This window comes from Mycetomoellerius zeteki, unplaced genomic scaffold (genome assembly GCF_001594055.1).
Source record: "Mycetomoellerius zeteki isolate Tzet28-1 unplaced genomic scaffold, Tzet1.0 scaffold355, whole genome shotgun sequence".
In the NCBI taxonomy this organism is placed as follows: Eukaryota; Metazoa; Arthropoda; class Insecta; order Hymenoptera; family Formicidae; genus Mycetomoellerius; species Mycetomoellerius zeteki.
This window is the reverse complement of record NW_017257344.1, coordinates 99,740-114,480: the sequence shown is the minus strand read 5'-3', so window position 1 is coordinate 114,480 and position 14,741 is coordinate 99,740. Positions and strand designations below refer to the sequence as shown.

Below are 14,741 nucleotides of genomic sequence, written 5' to 3'. Positions count from 1 at the left end.
CAGCGGTGAGCGACGAGCGGTAGCCCAATGAGAGCCATGCTTTTGCGTGACATCATTAGTGAAGCATGGCTTTTATTGGGCTACCGCTCGCCGCTCACCGCTACACCGCTCTGGTCTGTAAGCTCCTTTAGACTTGAACTTGAAACGAGGGCACCTCGATCGTAATAGCTTCTCTGTTATCATTGATGGAAGATACATCGGTGATCGATAAGGCAGGGCGCGCGAAGGTGAGTTAGAGGGCGTTGGGGACGCGACTCAATAAAATAGGGAGGCGCGCCGGACGGGCGGTGTTCGCGTAGCGATCGCTGGTGACAAACGGTTGGCGTGTAAACGACGCACCGCGCGATGAGTTTGACAGCGGCAACGATCGACGTCGAGTGACGCGCTTCCTCCTTCTCCTCTTCCTCTTCCTTTACTCCCCTTCGCGTACACCCGGAGTAAAAAAATCCGGAGTAAAAATCCACGAGAGCGACCGTTCGACATGAGACGAGAGAGAGATGCGATCGACGAGAGTCCCGTGACAAAATAAGGTCTCGCCAGGCATTTAGCTGTATTATTATGGCAGAATGGACGAACGTAAATTGCTACCGTTGCTGATACTCTTTCTGGCAGGTAAGAACTTCGCCGAGTGATAATTAACGAAAGAGAGAAAAAGAACGAATGTGTATATGTGTGCGTGAGAAAGGAAGGAAAAGAGAGAGAGAGAGAGAGAGAAAGAAAGAAAGAAAGAAAGAAAGAGATGCACTTCCGTTCGAGGAACAATGCCGTGATCCATATCCAACGATCATGCGATTCGCGATCGTTACGATTCAGGGTCGCAGTTATGTAAAGAGGCTATCTCGCTGTTTTCCGTCACTTGCACTACTTCCGTTGCTATCGCCGCCTGCGTCATTCGCAAGCGTGAGTAATGGCAGTGTGTACGCAGTTTGTGAAACCACCTGCCGAGATCACGACGCAATTCTTCGTCGTCGTCGTGTCTTCTTCCTTTTCGCTAATTTTTTTGTAGATCTTTTCTGAAATGATGCTTCCTGGTTGAATTATTGCATCGCAACAATTAAAGATCTGTTTATCTTAATTATATCTTGAAACGAAATAAATGTATAGTCATATTTTTTGAGAGAAGAATGAAGGAAATAGGATGCGATTAAATTTCGAAATCTGTAATCTGTATAATTCTTATACAATTTTATGTATCCAGCTGTGGTAGCTACTTGTTGGATTACATGTTTGTTTTTGATGGAGCAGTCTCTTCTATTAGGTGTAATGAATTTGTTTATCAATCTGCCTGTCTAGGTCACCTGATTGATAGTCCAATGAAACAGTTATTATTAATGATTATCATTAATAGCCATACAAGACAAGTGTTGATTAGTATTTGTGAACTTGCAGGATGGCAGGAAGCAGTGGCTGTGGTACCAATACGGTACATTGCTGCGGATGTGGGTAAAGATCTGAAACTGGCCTGTGCCGAGGAGAGTGATCTTTTACATTCTGAAGAATTCAATGTGATGTGGATAAGAGAGGGACGGGAGGATGGACAGGCAGAGCGGCTGAAAATTGAACCGAATGGTGCGCTGAAACTGTTAAATGTCAGCGTGGATGACGCCGGCAATTACTCGTGCACCTTGGACGATATTGTGAAAGCTATTATCAATGTGGAAGTCAAAAGTATGTCGTAGCTCAGCCACTTTGATATTATATGAAACAATTTGTGATTGCATATAGCAACGTTTTTTAAATACAGTCAAATATGTTGAAAAAAATGACCAATTAGTTACACGAGTTTTAGATTAATTGACAAATTTTAATTCACGTTTTAGATTTGGTAATAACTTTGGGAATCTTATTCGATCAAGTTTTAGCATAAGCATTGCTCTGTCTATTAGAATAGTCTTAGACTTAATTTTACTATATATTTCTTTTGTGTCTAGCACCTCCCCCAGCCCTGCACAATGTATGGGTCAAGCCATCCACGATATTGGCCAATATTCTCTGGGAAGTGGCTGATACCGGCGGATATCCTATCATAGACTTCACTGCCGAATATCGTTTGAAACCAGTCGCGGGCGAAGATCCGGAAGAATGGAAGCCCATTATTCCGACACACATTCCTCCAAATTCTGTAAATATCTTGATCTCGAAATTGTAATGAAAAAACAGGGATGTTGAAAAAAAAAACGCGATGAGATAACTTGATAATGTTATATAACACTGCAATCATCGCAATAGTGTAACATTGTTTTATTTATAACATTGTATCCGCTTTGATTTCAATTATTCATTAATATAAAAGAATAAATTTTTTTTATAACGTTATAAAGTTATTCCATCCCTTATAAAAAAAAGAGATTAGTTGAATTAAGACTAACGATTGTTTTGTTACTTTAAAGAGACAAATAGATGTGTATCATTTGGTGCCAAACACTACATACTCGTTCCGAGTGTGGGCAACCAATCAGCTGGGAAAAGGAGAGATCGTGGAGGTCGAGGGTCACACGCATTACAGTGTAGAAGAATTGGGTATTTTGTTGCAATTATTATTAAATAATTATTATTAAATAATTACTTTGCGATATAGAAATTTTGTATATAGAGATTATCACTGAAATAAAGTAAGATTTGAACCTTTGTATATATCTGTAGCTGAAACTGTCGTCGTTGTTTAAATTAAAAGATTAAAAAGTAATTATTTATTAAAGTTATATTTGGAAATTACTTATTGAAAGTTATTTGAATATTGAGGCATGTTTGAGTTAAAGGTGATATCAAATCCAAACTTTTATAAATTCGTAATTTTAACGACAATAGTTTTGACACATTCTTCATATGTATATATCATCTTCTGTAGAAATTACAAGATATATCTTTCTATTATATATAATATTTCTTGTACAATATCTAAGCTAAAACTAACGTAACTTTATTATGTGACATAACTAATTTTCAGAGCTCGCCCGACACCTCTTAGCTGGCGTAGAGAATTTCGATACACGCGTCTGGGTGGCAGCCGTAGGTATAGTGATGGGCACACTTATGATTCTTGGTTTAGGTACTTGTTACCTACTGTATCGCGAGTGCAAGGCACCCTGTAAGCATCCTATCTGATAACGTACCGTAAAAGCTTCCGCTTCTACTCTGTCTCTTTACTGCTGCTACTACTATTTTCCGCTGGTGATGATCATAACATTCATGGCCTCTCTAATAAGCACGATGCTCGAGAAAGTCGTTCTCTCTCTCCATAGAAGCCTTCGTGCAAGTTATAGCTGAAGAACATACATCATATTCATTTAACAAACAACAGGACCTGTTAGCATCTTAGTCGGCTAGCTGACTTATCTGTGACTTTAATCTTTGGCTTCTCTCTATTACGCGACAGCCATGTTTTTCGAAAAATTAATATTTTTATAATATCTCGTTTCTGTATATTCTGAGCACTTTGCAAACTTCTCATTAGACTTAACATTTACTGACAAACATTTACGACATCATTTAACGGAAATCTCATTCCATCAATTATATAAATACGACACTTTTCAGATTGCCGCACCGAACACTAACAATGAGCACACAAGTAAAACAATATTTTTATCTTTTACGATATATGGCACATGGAATGAAATATCGAACTATTCAATAGAATTTCCTTGCCGCAGATTTACTTGTCTGATTACTGAATCTTTTTGAATACAAATATTTTCTCTTATTATTCCAATTAGATATTTCTTATGCTGTACATACATAATGTTAACGAGCCTGCCGAAAATAATTTAGTGATGATGAATGAATAGTAAATATTACGATAGTCATAGAAAGCATTATGGTCTAGTTAAGTAATATCGATAAGATCTTTGACATTATCGAGGTAGGTAGGTCAAAGGTAGCAGGTTCATTTGTCAGGCAAACGGCGTTCGATTGGCATCGGAATCTGATAGTCTATTGTTACGTTAATGAGATTATCAATAATCTCAGAAATAATTTGGAAATACGGTAACCGACATGAAATTTCGAGGTGTAAATGGTTTACAATACCTGACAAAGAAAAACCGGTGAAGGGAGAGGGTAGAAGCTAATGAGATCCGTGACCTAGACCAATGAAAATTAATCTCCGTTCCGAAATTGCAGCGCAGCTGGAGGAGCAGGAGGTGATTGAGCTCGTCCCCAACATCATTCTGAATCCGGGATTTTTCGACGAGCGCACCGAGCACGTACCACAAGATGAAAACTTCAACAATCAGACGACTACACGCCTCAACAACAACAGCGTCGTGCAACCTAGACGGCTTTAGCATTTTTTGTTTAGCTTAGACTTGCTCCGCTCCGAAGTGAGTAAATTGGACGTTTTCTACGTCATCTCGAACGTAAGTAACCGAATTTAATCGGAAAGGCCTCGAGTTTGTCTATAAAGAAAGAATGAAAAACGATGATGGACGAAATTGATAGACTAAAAAACGCAAGACTATTAGCGATCATGGCGAAAGGAGAATACGCTTCGGGGAAATTTCGGAACACTTCAGCAGTCCATCAATAGCTTCAAGTGCCTCGCTAGTTTCCTCGACTTTTCTCTTGCAATCAGAGATCGAACGAAAAGAATGGCTTCTATTCTAAAAGGGTTTTCGCCAAAATCCATATCTCTTTAACACGATTTTAAGGATTCCAGTGGGATATTTGTAAAAAATTGCTATTATTCTTGGAAAATTTACAAACAATTTCAAGGATAAAGCGTAAGTAGATTTTTATATGTGCAGTAATATAGAGAAAAGTGTAAAATAGATAGATTAAAGCTCATTTTTGAGAACCTGCGGGAGATGTATCTATCAAAATATAATGATATTAAACGTTATGATTTTAAACTTGTAGAAACAAACGAGACTGTCGAAACAGAAGGAATTGAAAAAAGAAAATGTAGGTTCTCGATTTTCGATTCTCGTTCGATCTCTGATGTTACAACGCAACAATGAAGTGTTCAAAACCAGAATGTAAGACTCCACGTCAGATTTCTTCGCGAGAGGAGGTAATAGATTTTTTTAGAAATGTTTACTGCAGGACGTTCTTAGTCTTTTTCGGGTATAGTTTCTCAATGAGACATACTCAATGATTGCTCAGTGATCGAGCTTAAAGGGAAGTAGAACTCCTGTGAGCCAAAAGAATTGTAGTAAGACTGTAACTTAAGAGTATAATTTAAAAGAACTCAAAGTGAATCGCGTGATGATCGAACGATATTCAAAAAAGAGAAAGATGTATTTTGCACTTGTTTATCTTTTTGAAAAAGTAACTCAATGTGCGCGAATGGCATGCGAGTATTAGGATTGTTTTAACATGCTCATTTATCATTTAAGCAATCGAATCGTACATATATATATATACATATATATAGTATGACGAACTTACTGCCGTTTTTAAGGTGTGCACAAGTCGTTGAAAGATCCTTCCTAGGAATATCTGCGAAAATCTTTTTTTTTTCATTGTAAATTTACGTTTAGATACTCTCACTCTTTGTGTCTTTGTTGGTATGCTGCTGCTCGTTATGTGTGCTCTGTGGAAAAATCCCGCGAATTCGAAAGGATTCGATAGGATATATAGACACAAGAATATTATTTTGATTCTAACAGTATATAGTATATATGGACTATTGTTTTTACGTACATTAGATTTTTGTCCATAATATTTTTCACAATCTGCATGCTCGAGGGATGCGCAATATTGCTTTGGCACACTTTTGCACCATCTTTAATACTACCACAACTATGTCTATGCAGTCTACGACTCGCACGTCGTTTCGCAAAAATCAAATTTTCCCAAACAGCGACTAAGGAAAAAGAAACGGACGGATAACTCTACAAAGCACAACTATCAATAGATGTAATAAATCGTACGAGAAGATAAATGACGTTCCACTTCAGTAGCACCATTTTCCGACGATATTTCGATGTCGTTTTCTAGTGAGAAAGAAGTCTGCTTGTACCTTTCATTAACACCGTCGGAAAATGAGGCGGTAAAGAAATGGGATCGCCTGGTACAGCAGCAGCCTATAACGTGCGAAGATTAACGTACATTTTGCATCGCGTGCAATAATAAGATTTTAATAATCACTAGCACTTAATTATACATAAATAAGATGGAGATAAAACACATTACATATTTTGAATAACGCTATCGTAGATAGACGTGAATGAATCTCTATTATAATTGAGCAACTGGACATTCTGCAACGCTCTCGGGACACTGTTTCGTGCGTGTGCACAAGATTTCAATGTTAACGTTCGATACGATAGTTAACGAATGGACGTTTGATTCCTATTAATGAGAAAGAATGTTTGATGTAGGAGCAGCAATCGATTTCGATGAATTGTTCCTTTACATCTGTTATATTTTCTCCTGTTGCTATAATTAACCGCTGATCGTTGTTTACTAGTGAAAACACAACACTTTATCTCCTAAAATATTTGTTAAACACAATTTGTATATAATTTGTAAAATTATTCTTAGATAATAATTTTATATATTTATATATTTCTCTTCTTTATATCTCTCAATGATCGAGAGACGTAATGTTTCAATTAAATTTATTAAATTTACTCAAAATATAGTGGCACACATATAAGTTTCAAGTCAACTGTAAAGTGATATGATACTTTAATACACGCAGGTTGTATAAAAATTGGTTGTGCGTTGTTACACTGAGGCTTTGAATTTGCTTCTTCTTTTAACACATTCTTTAATATACATACTTATGTATGTGTATAAAAGAATGGCGATATAAGAGTAAGCGGATCGACATTCAGCTTCGTACTATGCACTCTGTGTTGTGAATGGTATATAGATATATAAGAAAATAATACAATAATAATTATGATATGGAAATATGTGTATATGTATACACACACACACACACACACACACACACACACACACACACACATACACACATATATATATACATATATAATATATTTATATAATCGAAACATCATGCTATTTTAGGTATAAGTAAAGACAATTTTTTATATACATTACTATTATGCTGAAACCTGATGATAATATTTATCTCGACTCGAGATAGACGATGATTCTATACTATGACGTGATACTGCGTCTTGCTTTGCTAATCGACAAATCTCGCTCACGAAAGTTACTTATATAGTGCATCCCTCTTTAATTTACCACAGAAGAGTCGTATTATTTTTGCCCAAAACGTCAGAAATATGAAACGCTATATACAAGAACGATATATGTAACATTAAAAAATTATGATAATGTAAATTTTTTACATGATTATAGACTGATTTGACTTTTTTCTAATTATATATAATTATAATTTATGAATACAATTATAGAATTATCATCTATAATTATATAATCGATCGTTATTAATTTAATTTTGTTACGACTTACAAAGCACATATAAAGCTGTCCAATTTTTCAATTAATACGACTCTTCAGATTTCCATTAGAAGTTTTAGGTGTAACCCATTTGCTTTTTATCAAATATAATATTAAATATACCTAATGCCTATAGCAAAAATTGCTAAAAAAAGCCGTTTTATCTCAAAGACGAAACGTGCGTTAATAATCCAACACAAATTATTCTTATAACTAACTACTAAGCTAATATAAAAATTGCGATAACAAACTTGAAAAAAAGAAAAAAACATTGTGCGTCATGGAATTTCTGCCATTGTACTGTGTGGAGGGAATAGCATATCTATGCGCATATAAAACATATTTGTCTAATGGAGATTATTTTTTTTATAGAAAACGCGTCCGTTGCAAATCTTTATCACTATAAGTGAGAAACGTTAATGGCATTCTGACACGAATGAAGAATACACCAACCGCGCTTTATATATAGTTACATAACAAATATATTTTCTATTCCTTTCTACGATTAGGATTGTATAAGAAAATCGCCGATAATAGATAAATGTCAGCAAAAAATGAATCATGATAGGAATCATAATGTAGAGGAAAATATTTCATGATGTGACGAGATTATATAATCGCGAATGTAAATGTATACCTACAGTAATAATGGCAGATATTTTATATTCATATCATAAACATCGTAATAATCTATGTGCTATTGTAGTAATCCCTATAGGCGCAATTTTCACAATATGTTTGTAATTTTTAAAGATAAGGCATCAAAAGAGGACAATCCTGAGAGAATAATTTCTCACACATAACTTTCAGTTTTTATTTTATGCTGATTCTTTTAGTGGTATCTTTTAAGATTTCATATATCATTAAATTTATTTCTTTTTAGTATCACATAAGACTCTGAAAACGGAGTTTCTGTTTTCTAAAAAATTCTAAAAATTTCTTTAATACTAAATGAAATTAGTTTGAGATCTTTTTTTCAGATAATTATTTCACATTCTACAATGTAATTTCTTTCATCGATGCCTTATATATTTAATTTTTTTTCTTTTTATTCTCTTTAATTAAGTTTATTGCATCAATATAGTCACCCTCTTCCGCGAATAGTTCTCCCCGCTTCTCTAAAGTTTGTTTTTATCGGTTATTGTTACATCGCTTATGTAACAGCACTGCCGCGTTAGTGCGTGCACAATCGTTCTCCTATATCCTGCATAATTATTCCCGATATACCTCGATGATTAATGCACTCTTTGATGAAACGTATATATTAAGCGAAGCACAATGCCAATAGATTAGTATGTTTATGGTTGCTAGTGCCACCATGTATCGTCCCCAACATACATATTTGCCTGCCTAATTACATCCCGATGTGCGATAAACATACTGTGTGGTTTCTACAGAAAAAAGAGAAAAAACGCCACGGCTTCTTCCATGATATGACAGAATCTACCGATAGTTTCATAGTAGATAATTAATGTCAAATACTGGATGTTTTCCTACTGTGTAACTAGCAAACTTTTTTTTTGTTTCTTTTCGTGAAACTTACACTTACCGCATATCGCTGGCATAGTAGCGTTCGTAAAAATATTCTGAAAACAGCAGCGAAGAAAGAAAAGGTGTATCACAACAGATAATATCGCAAATTATTTATGTCGTGAATTCATAATTCGACTCGATTATCAATAATTTATTATTAGTATAAATAAATTGTATTCGGGATCGGATTTTAAGGGACACATTCCGAGATGTGAGGAAGAATTGTAGTCATAATTATGTGCAATAATAGTAATTAATTCTGAATAATTATAATAATTCTGTAAATATAAATCTTCTAAATTAATTCTATTTGCATATATATAATTCTAACTAGTCAAAGATACAGCTTTTAAGTTATAATCTTAATTTAGCGTCTGCTTTACATTTGTTTTATCTTCTATTTACTTTTTTCTAAAAAGAATTCAAATTTTTTGCGAAGATCTGTTGGATTTTTTTTTAGATCTATGATGTAGATACTGAAGGAAAATCCGATCCTGAAGGGTGACACAGTGTATTCTTTTGTAGCATTTAGATGCGTTTTATAGAATTTTATTTTAGTACGGCGCTGTGAGATGAAGTAGGGGCCATAAATGACCAAAAAAGAATAGTTTAGCTTTAATAATATACTTCTGTTATTATCAATACTTATTGTTTTTGTTTGCTAGATCTTTTATCGTTTTTCTTGCGTATATATACTCTGTTGCGTTTGTGTATACTTATTGTTTTCTCTTCTTTTTAATTGATCTGTATTATATATTACTTTACTGTCAAAATCTCAGTCAACAGTAGTATATGTGCATCTAGCGATAAGTTGTTATTGTTTGAATTGGCGCAAAAACATTCTCTATGTGATGTCAAGAATTAGAAAATCATGGGCTTTTCGATGTCTCAAAATCGTTTTATAAAACATGATATATATTCAGAGTTAAAAAGAAGATAATATTAATTTCGTAAAACATGACATTTACTTAGCGATAAAAAGAAGGTAGTATTAATTTTACTTCATTAACTTTCTCTTTATTAACAATAGGAGTAATATTTTTGAAATTGCCAATGATTTTCTTATGTGTATACGCTTAATTAGAAGGCGATGGCAGTGAATACATTCCACTAAATACAAAGATACTGTGCAATCTTTGATTAAATGGAAATTAAATGCGGAAACGTAACGATATATATTCACTGGATTAGATATTGCTTTCCGAGTAACATTTTGTAAGATGAAAGTAATGGTTGTGCTTGAGTGCAAATACCGCCACTGTTCTAGACTGTTAACGGCAAATAACATCGTATATAGTCGCGCACGGCTCGAGCAAGCCGAAGAGAGCATTACACTAGGCACATATCAGCGAGACGTAATGAAAATTATCATAATTAGCAGCGCTCTGCACTCCGTATCTTTATGTCGATACTGTCTGCAATCACTAGTGTAATACGATACCTATGTGTAATATCCGAATGTCATCAAGTTTCTTTTTTTAAAGCGAAATTAAACATTGAATTTCCTATGAAGCGAGTCTTCTTTTCTTCTAAACGTTAAATTATATTGATTATATTGTTTCACGCTAATACCTTGTACAATCATGTACTCGTCGCTTCCGCTGTATGTACATTCATACGATAACATCTTTTAGTGATAATTGTACCTATAGTTTCAATTCACATCAGGTTGTTACAATGGTTGTCTCACTCTATACTATTCCTACACATAAAATATCAATTAAGAAAACTCTTCCAGATTTATTTACAGAATTTATTGCAAATATACAATAAATGTAACTGTCATTGATAACAGCAAGTAGTCATTATTTTGCATGCCAAAGTGGGACTGGCTTCAAAATGCATTTGAATTGATTTAAGGCATTATTCTAATTTCTTCTCAGTTTTATTTGAAAAAAAGAAAAACACCGAACCTTAAATAATAATCCATCCGAATAAATTTTCCTCCAAGTTCGCTAACATTAAGCCACGAGAAACAATATTTTCTCGATTCTGGCACAGAGTTTTTGCATTTCACTAGGTACCGTGTACTCCGCCGCTAGAATAGCGTTTGCCACGGCTATCGTCTCTTGAACCGACCGCGCTTTGATCCATATCCTGCCGTTCATCCCAGCAGCAAGTTCGTATGCCTGATTCCTGCCGAGTAGCTTAAACAATGGACACTCCGGATTGAGTAATTTCCTTATGAGGCTCAGCGAGCAGGTAAACATCATGCCATCTGAGCTTAGCATACCGAGCTCATTCTCCTTGCCGTGGGAGTCCACGCATACCAATTCCGGTTCCATGTCCTTGCTGGCGATCAGCAATTTGGCGTACACCAAATCACCGATTTGTATATCAGGTCGGTTTTTCTTTGTGGCTCCCTCAAAGGCCAAATAAGATAGCGTCGCCTGTTCGCTGGCTCCGATGTCCACTTTGTAAATGTCACCGCTTTTTTGCGTCACTATACCAACGACGTTCTCGCCTCGACTAGGAATGTATCTGCATAAAACAAAGAATAGTTCGAGATGGATGAACGCGATTAGCGATTTAAAAAAGGAGAATTAAGTTAATTAGAGTTTTGGTCCAAGTTAACTCTATTTTTGTTGAAGATTAGGATCAAATTACATGCGTGTTTAATGTAAAATGAAAAAAAGAAAATGGAATATTTGATAAAGAAATTTATAATTGAATGGGTACAGTAGGTGGACTATCAGTTTCGTAACTTGGAACCCACCTACAGTTGACATGAACATCATTCTATTCTTTCTGATAATTATATTCTGTACCGTTTCTGATAGCTGTCCACATAGTAGACGGCCGGTTCGCGTTTCCTCAGGACACCCGCTTTGCAGACGAACACGGCATCGTCCTCACGACGTAGTCCAGGGCCCAGGATCACGATCTCCTTCTCGCTTTTGCTTTCCTTCTTGAATGACTTGATGTTAGTTAAACTGTCGCCCGGCATCACCACGTCGCCCACGTTGACTTCCATCTCAAGAGAAAAGTTTTTCTCAGCTTTTTATATCATTCGCACGACTAACAAGTGTATCCCACGACTTCCTTGAAGTTTTGTCGGTTAAATCTAACCTCAAAACCATCGTAACGTGCACCACGTGCGTGACACGGAGTTGTCACCAGTTGTCACCTTCGTGCTAGAAACATCAAAATATAAAAATTTCAACTGAGTTTCATTGAAACTGAAATAAACCGTTTGTTTTATATTATTGTCAAGAATAAAGTGATAAAATTCGCATAATTCTCTTCAAATCTGTTTTTTTACAGCTGTTTTGTTTACACTTTACAGGCATTTACAGCTGAACTTTCTGCACTTTTTCATCCTCCCTCTTTTTCTTACTGACATTTATAATCGTGTAACTCTATTTCACCTTGGATGTGAAAAGTGCAATATAACTCAACTGAGCTACTTCCATTGATTTTTGGAAGGAATTGCATTTATTTATATGTAAACACTTTTTTCGTGGCCTCTTGTCGGCGAAATGGATACACGAAGAGATTCAAATGTTACAGAACGAACAGATATCACAAGTAGGCACACGTTACGACGTAATCAAGAAACGGACAATCCTTGTTACAAGGTATATCTAAATGATTCGCTGTTTTATAATTATCGAACATCAGTCGCATGAACACACTTTCGGTATTCCTTTTTACAGCGATACAAGTATATGCTTATTGTATTGAGAGAGGCTGGAGAAAAAGCATAGTTAAGAAAATGTAGATGAAAGAAAATACTGTTGGCGCTAAAAGACCAGAGTGTGGCTGTTTTGTTAACACGTTGTGTTTTTCTCAACTTCTAGGAGCATCTCATGTCCCTAAAATGTCTTAATTCCAATCCCGATAAAACCGAGAACCCATGCGAGTTATATTTCATCAATTACAAGAACTGTAAAGATTTCTGGGTAATTTTCTTCCTGTGATCCATGAAGGCACAAATTCATGGACGTTTTCTAGCAAGACACAACCCAGATAGCCAAATGCAGTGTATTTGCTGACATGTTGCAGCAATCAATTTCGACAAACTCAGGATAAGAGACAGCATTATGTCTGTCGCGTTGAACTCAATGGAATTCGAATTTTTGTGATGGCAAATTGATGGCAATATGTCAGCATGAATATCCTCGACAACAACTAGTGTTGTCATATTGTCAGCATTTTCCCAGATAGCAAAGCGTGTCTCAGCAAAATCGCACAAATCTTTGATCGCTTATGATGCTGGCAACTTGCAATAGATTTGTCTTCAATGATTTCGAATATATCGACATTGTAGCAACATGCAAGCAACAATGTGTATATGTATTGCCGATATTGTAGCAACATGCAAGCAACAATGTGTATATGTATTGCCAGCAGTTTAACAGCAAGATAGGTGCATCAATGTTATTTTGTATTGTTGGCAATATGACAGCATTGTATGATGATGCATATTATTATGGCAACATGATGGCAGTAGTACGAATTTTGATGATAATGATTTTAAAGTTGTCGGCAAACTGCTGGCAAATTGCTACTCAAAATTATCATATCGTGAAGATATCCAGTTGCCAAATGAGGACTCAGTTGCTGCAATTCTGCTAGCAACATATGCTTAGCAATACATACTTAGCAAACAACATCCCAGCAACAAGAAAGACACGTTGTTATCTGGGTTGTTAGCAATGAGCTCAAGACGAAACGATTAATTATTCGTTGCTAATATGTTGCCGTCATGTTGCCGACAACATAATAAGCAGTCATGTTGTATTTATAATGTGTCCTATTGTGATGTTAGCAAATGTATAGCAAATATATAACAACACATGCAATGCATTAGTTTGCACAACATGCTACATCACGCTTGGCTATCTGGGAATCGACACAGTGTAACACAGTGAATTATTTCATTCTTATTGTTTGTTAAATAAAGATGCAAAGATTCACTGTGGATGACTTTCGTTAGAAGTGAATAGCGAGATTGATACAAACATTATTTCTATTTTTCTTGACATTCAATAAGTAACAAGGGTAAAACGATATTTATGGTGTCAAATGAAAAGCGCCCTATCATTTGTGTCTTGCTAGAAAATGCTCTGTGTCCGCAAGATTACATCTTCAATAGGATTATTTTCCTTACAGGCTTCTGTGCGACGTGAGCGCAGGTCGAAAGGTATCAAACCGTACCTACCGCCTCCGGAGGAGCGCGCCAAGATAAAGACCGATTTCCTAAACTCAAGATAGTGATAGATACAGCACACGGCTTCATTTGTAAAAATATTTTTTATTCCGTAATATTCTTCGGTGTCTCGCAATATTACATTGTAATATATTACGTATGTATATAGTCCAACAGAATTTATATATAAGCTTGAAATATATTAAATCCACATTGAAAAGAAACTGATGTTTACACTATTACCATCTAAATTTCTTATTTCGATACATGTTAATATTATTTTACATATACTTGGAAAACATATTACTCTGTGATGTATCTACAATTGCGATCAAAACTGTAGGACAAACAAAAAAGAGAGAAACTAGCTATCGATGCTGCTGCAACACTACATCCCATTGTAGCAGAATTTTACACTGCAATTTATGAAAATTATACAAGATGATATAATAATTATATAATAATTTGTACACATATCTTATATAACGCAAATGTACATTCGACACATAAACAATAATGCACTCGATTCTTTCTTACTTAATATTATCTTTACTATAAATGCATCTTAAAGTACTACACACGATGTTTTACAATCAAAAATATATATATATTGCCAATAATTTAAACAATTTTTCAAACGCTAAAAAAAAGAGAAAAAGAAAAAAAATAGCTAGAT

The 14,741-nt window shown here is 35.2% G+C and overlaps 3 protein-coding genes across 4 annotated transcripts; 2 read left to right on the top strand and 1 right to left on the bottom strand.

The window, feature by feature from the left end:
* The first annotated feature begins 278 nt into the window (after positions 1-278).
* LOC108725707 (neuronal cell adhesion molecule) lies at positions 279-4,721 on the top strand. Of its 2 annotated transcripts, none has more exons than XM_018452892.1 (6): positions 279-612; positions 1,390-1,668; positions 1,932-2,122; positions 2,391-2,520; positions 2,948-3,088; positions 4,123-4,721. In XM_018452892.1, exons 1-6 carry the CDS (start codon positions 567-569, stop codon positions 4,284-4,286), a joined length of 951 nt encoding a protein of 316 aa, XP_018308394.1. In that variant the 5' UTR covers positions 279-566; the 3' UTR covers positions 4,287-4,721. The 2 variants fall into 2 exon arrangements, with proteins under 2 accessions (XP_018308394.1, XP_018308395.1); XM_018452893.1 differs by having other exon boundaries at positions 4,128-4,224.
* Positions 4,722-10,688: 5,967 nt separating this feature from the next.
* Rrp40 (exosome complex component Rrp40) lies at positions 10,689-12,176 on the bottom strand. Its single transcript, XM_018452866.1, has 2 exons — positions 11,682-12,176; positions 10,689-11,394 (listed from the first exon to the last, which is right to left on the bottom strand). Exons 1-2 carry the CDS (start codon positions 11,885-11,887, stop codon positions 10,875-10,877), a joined length of 726 nt encoding a protein of 241 aa, XP_018308368.1. The 5' UTR covers positions 11,888-12,176; the 3' UTR covers positions 10,689-10,874.
* Positions 12,177-12,282: 106 nt separating this feature from the next.
* LOC108725696 (coiled-coil-helix-coiled-coil-helix domain-containing protein 7) lies at positions 12,283-14,608 on the top strand. Its single transcript, XM_018452879.1, has 3 exons — positions 12,283-12,491; positions 12,714-12,815; positions 14,029-14,608. Exons 1-3 carry the CDS (start codon positions 12,393-12,395, stop codon positions 14,128-14,130), a joined length of 303 nt encoding a protein of 100 aa, XP_018308381.1. The 5' UTR covers positions 12,283-12,392; the 3' UTR covers positions 14,131-14,608.
* The last annotated feature ends 133 nt before the right edge of the window (positions 14,609-14,741 follow it).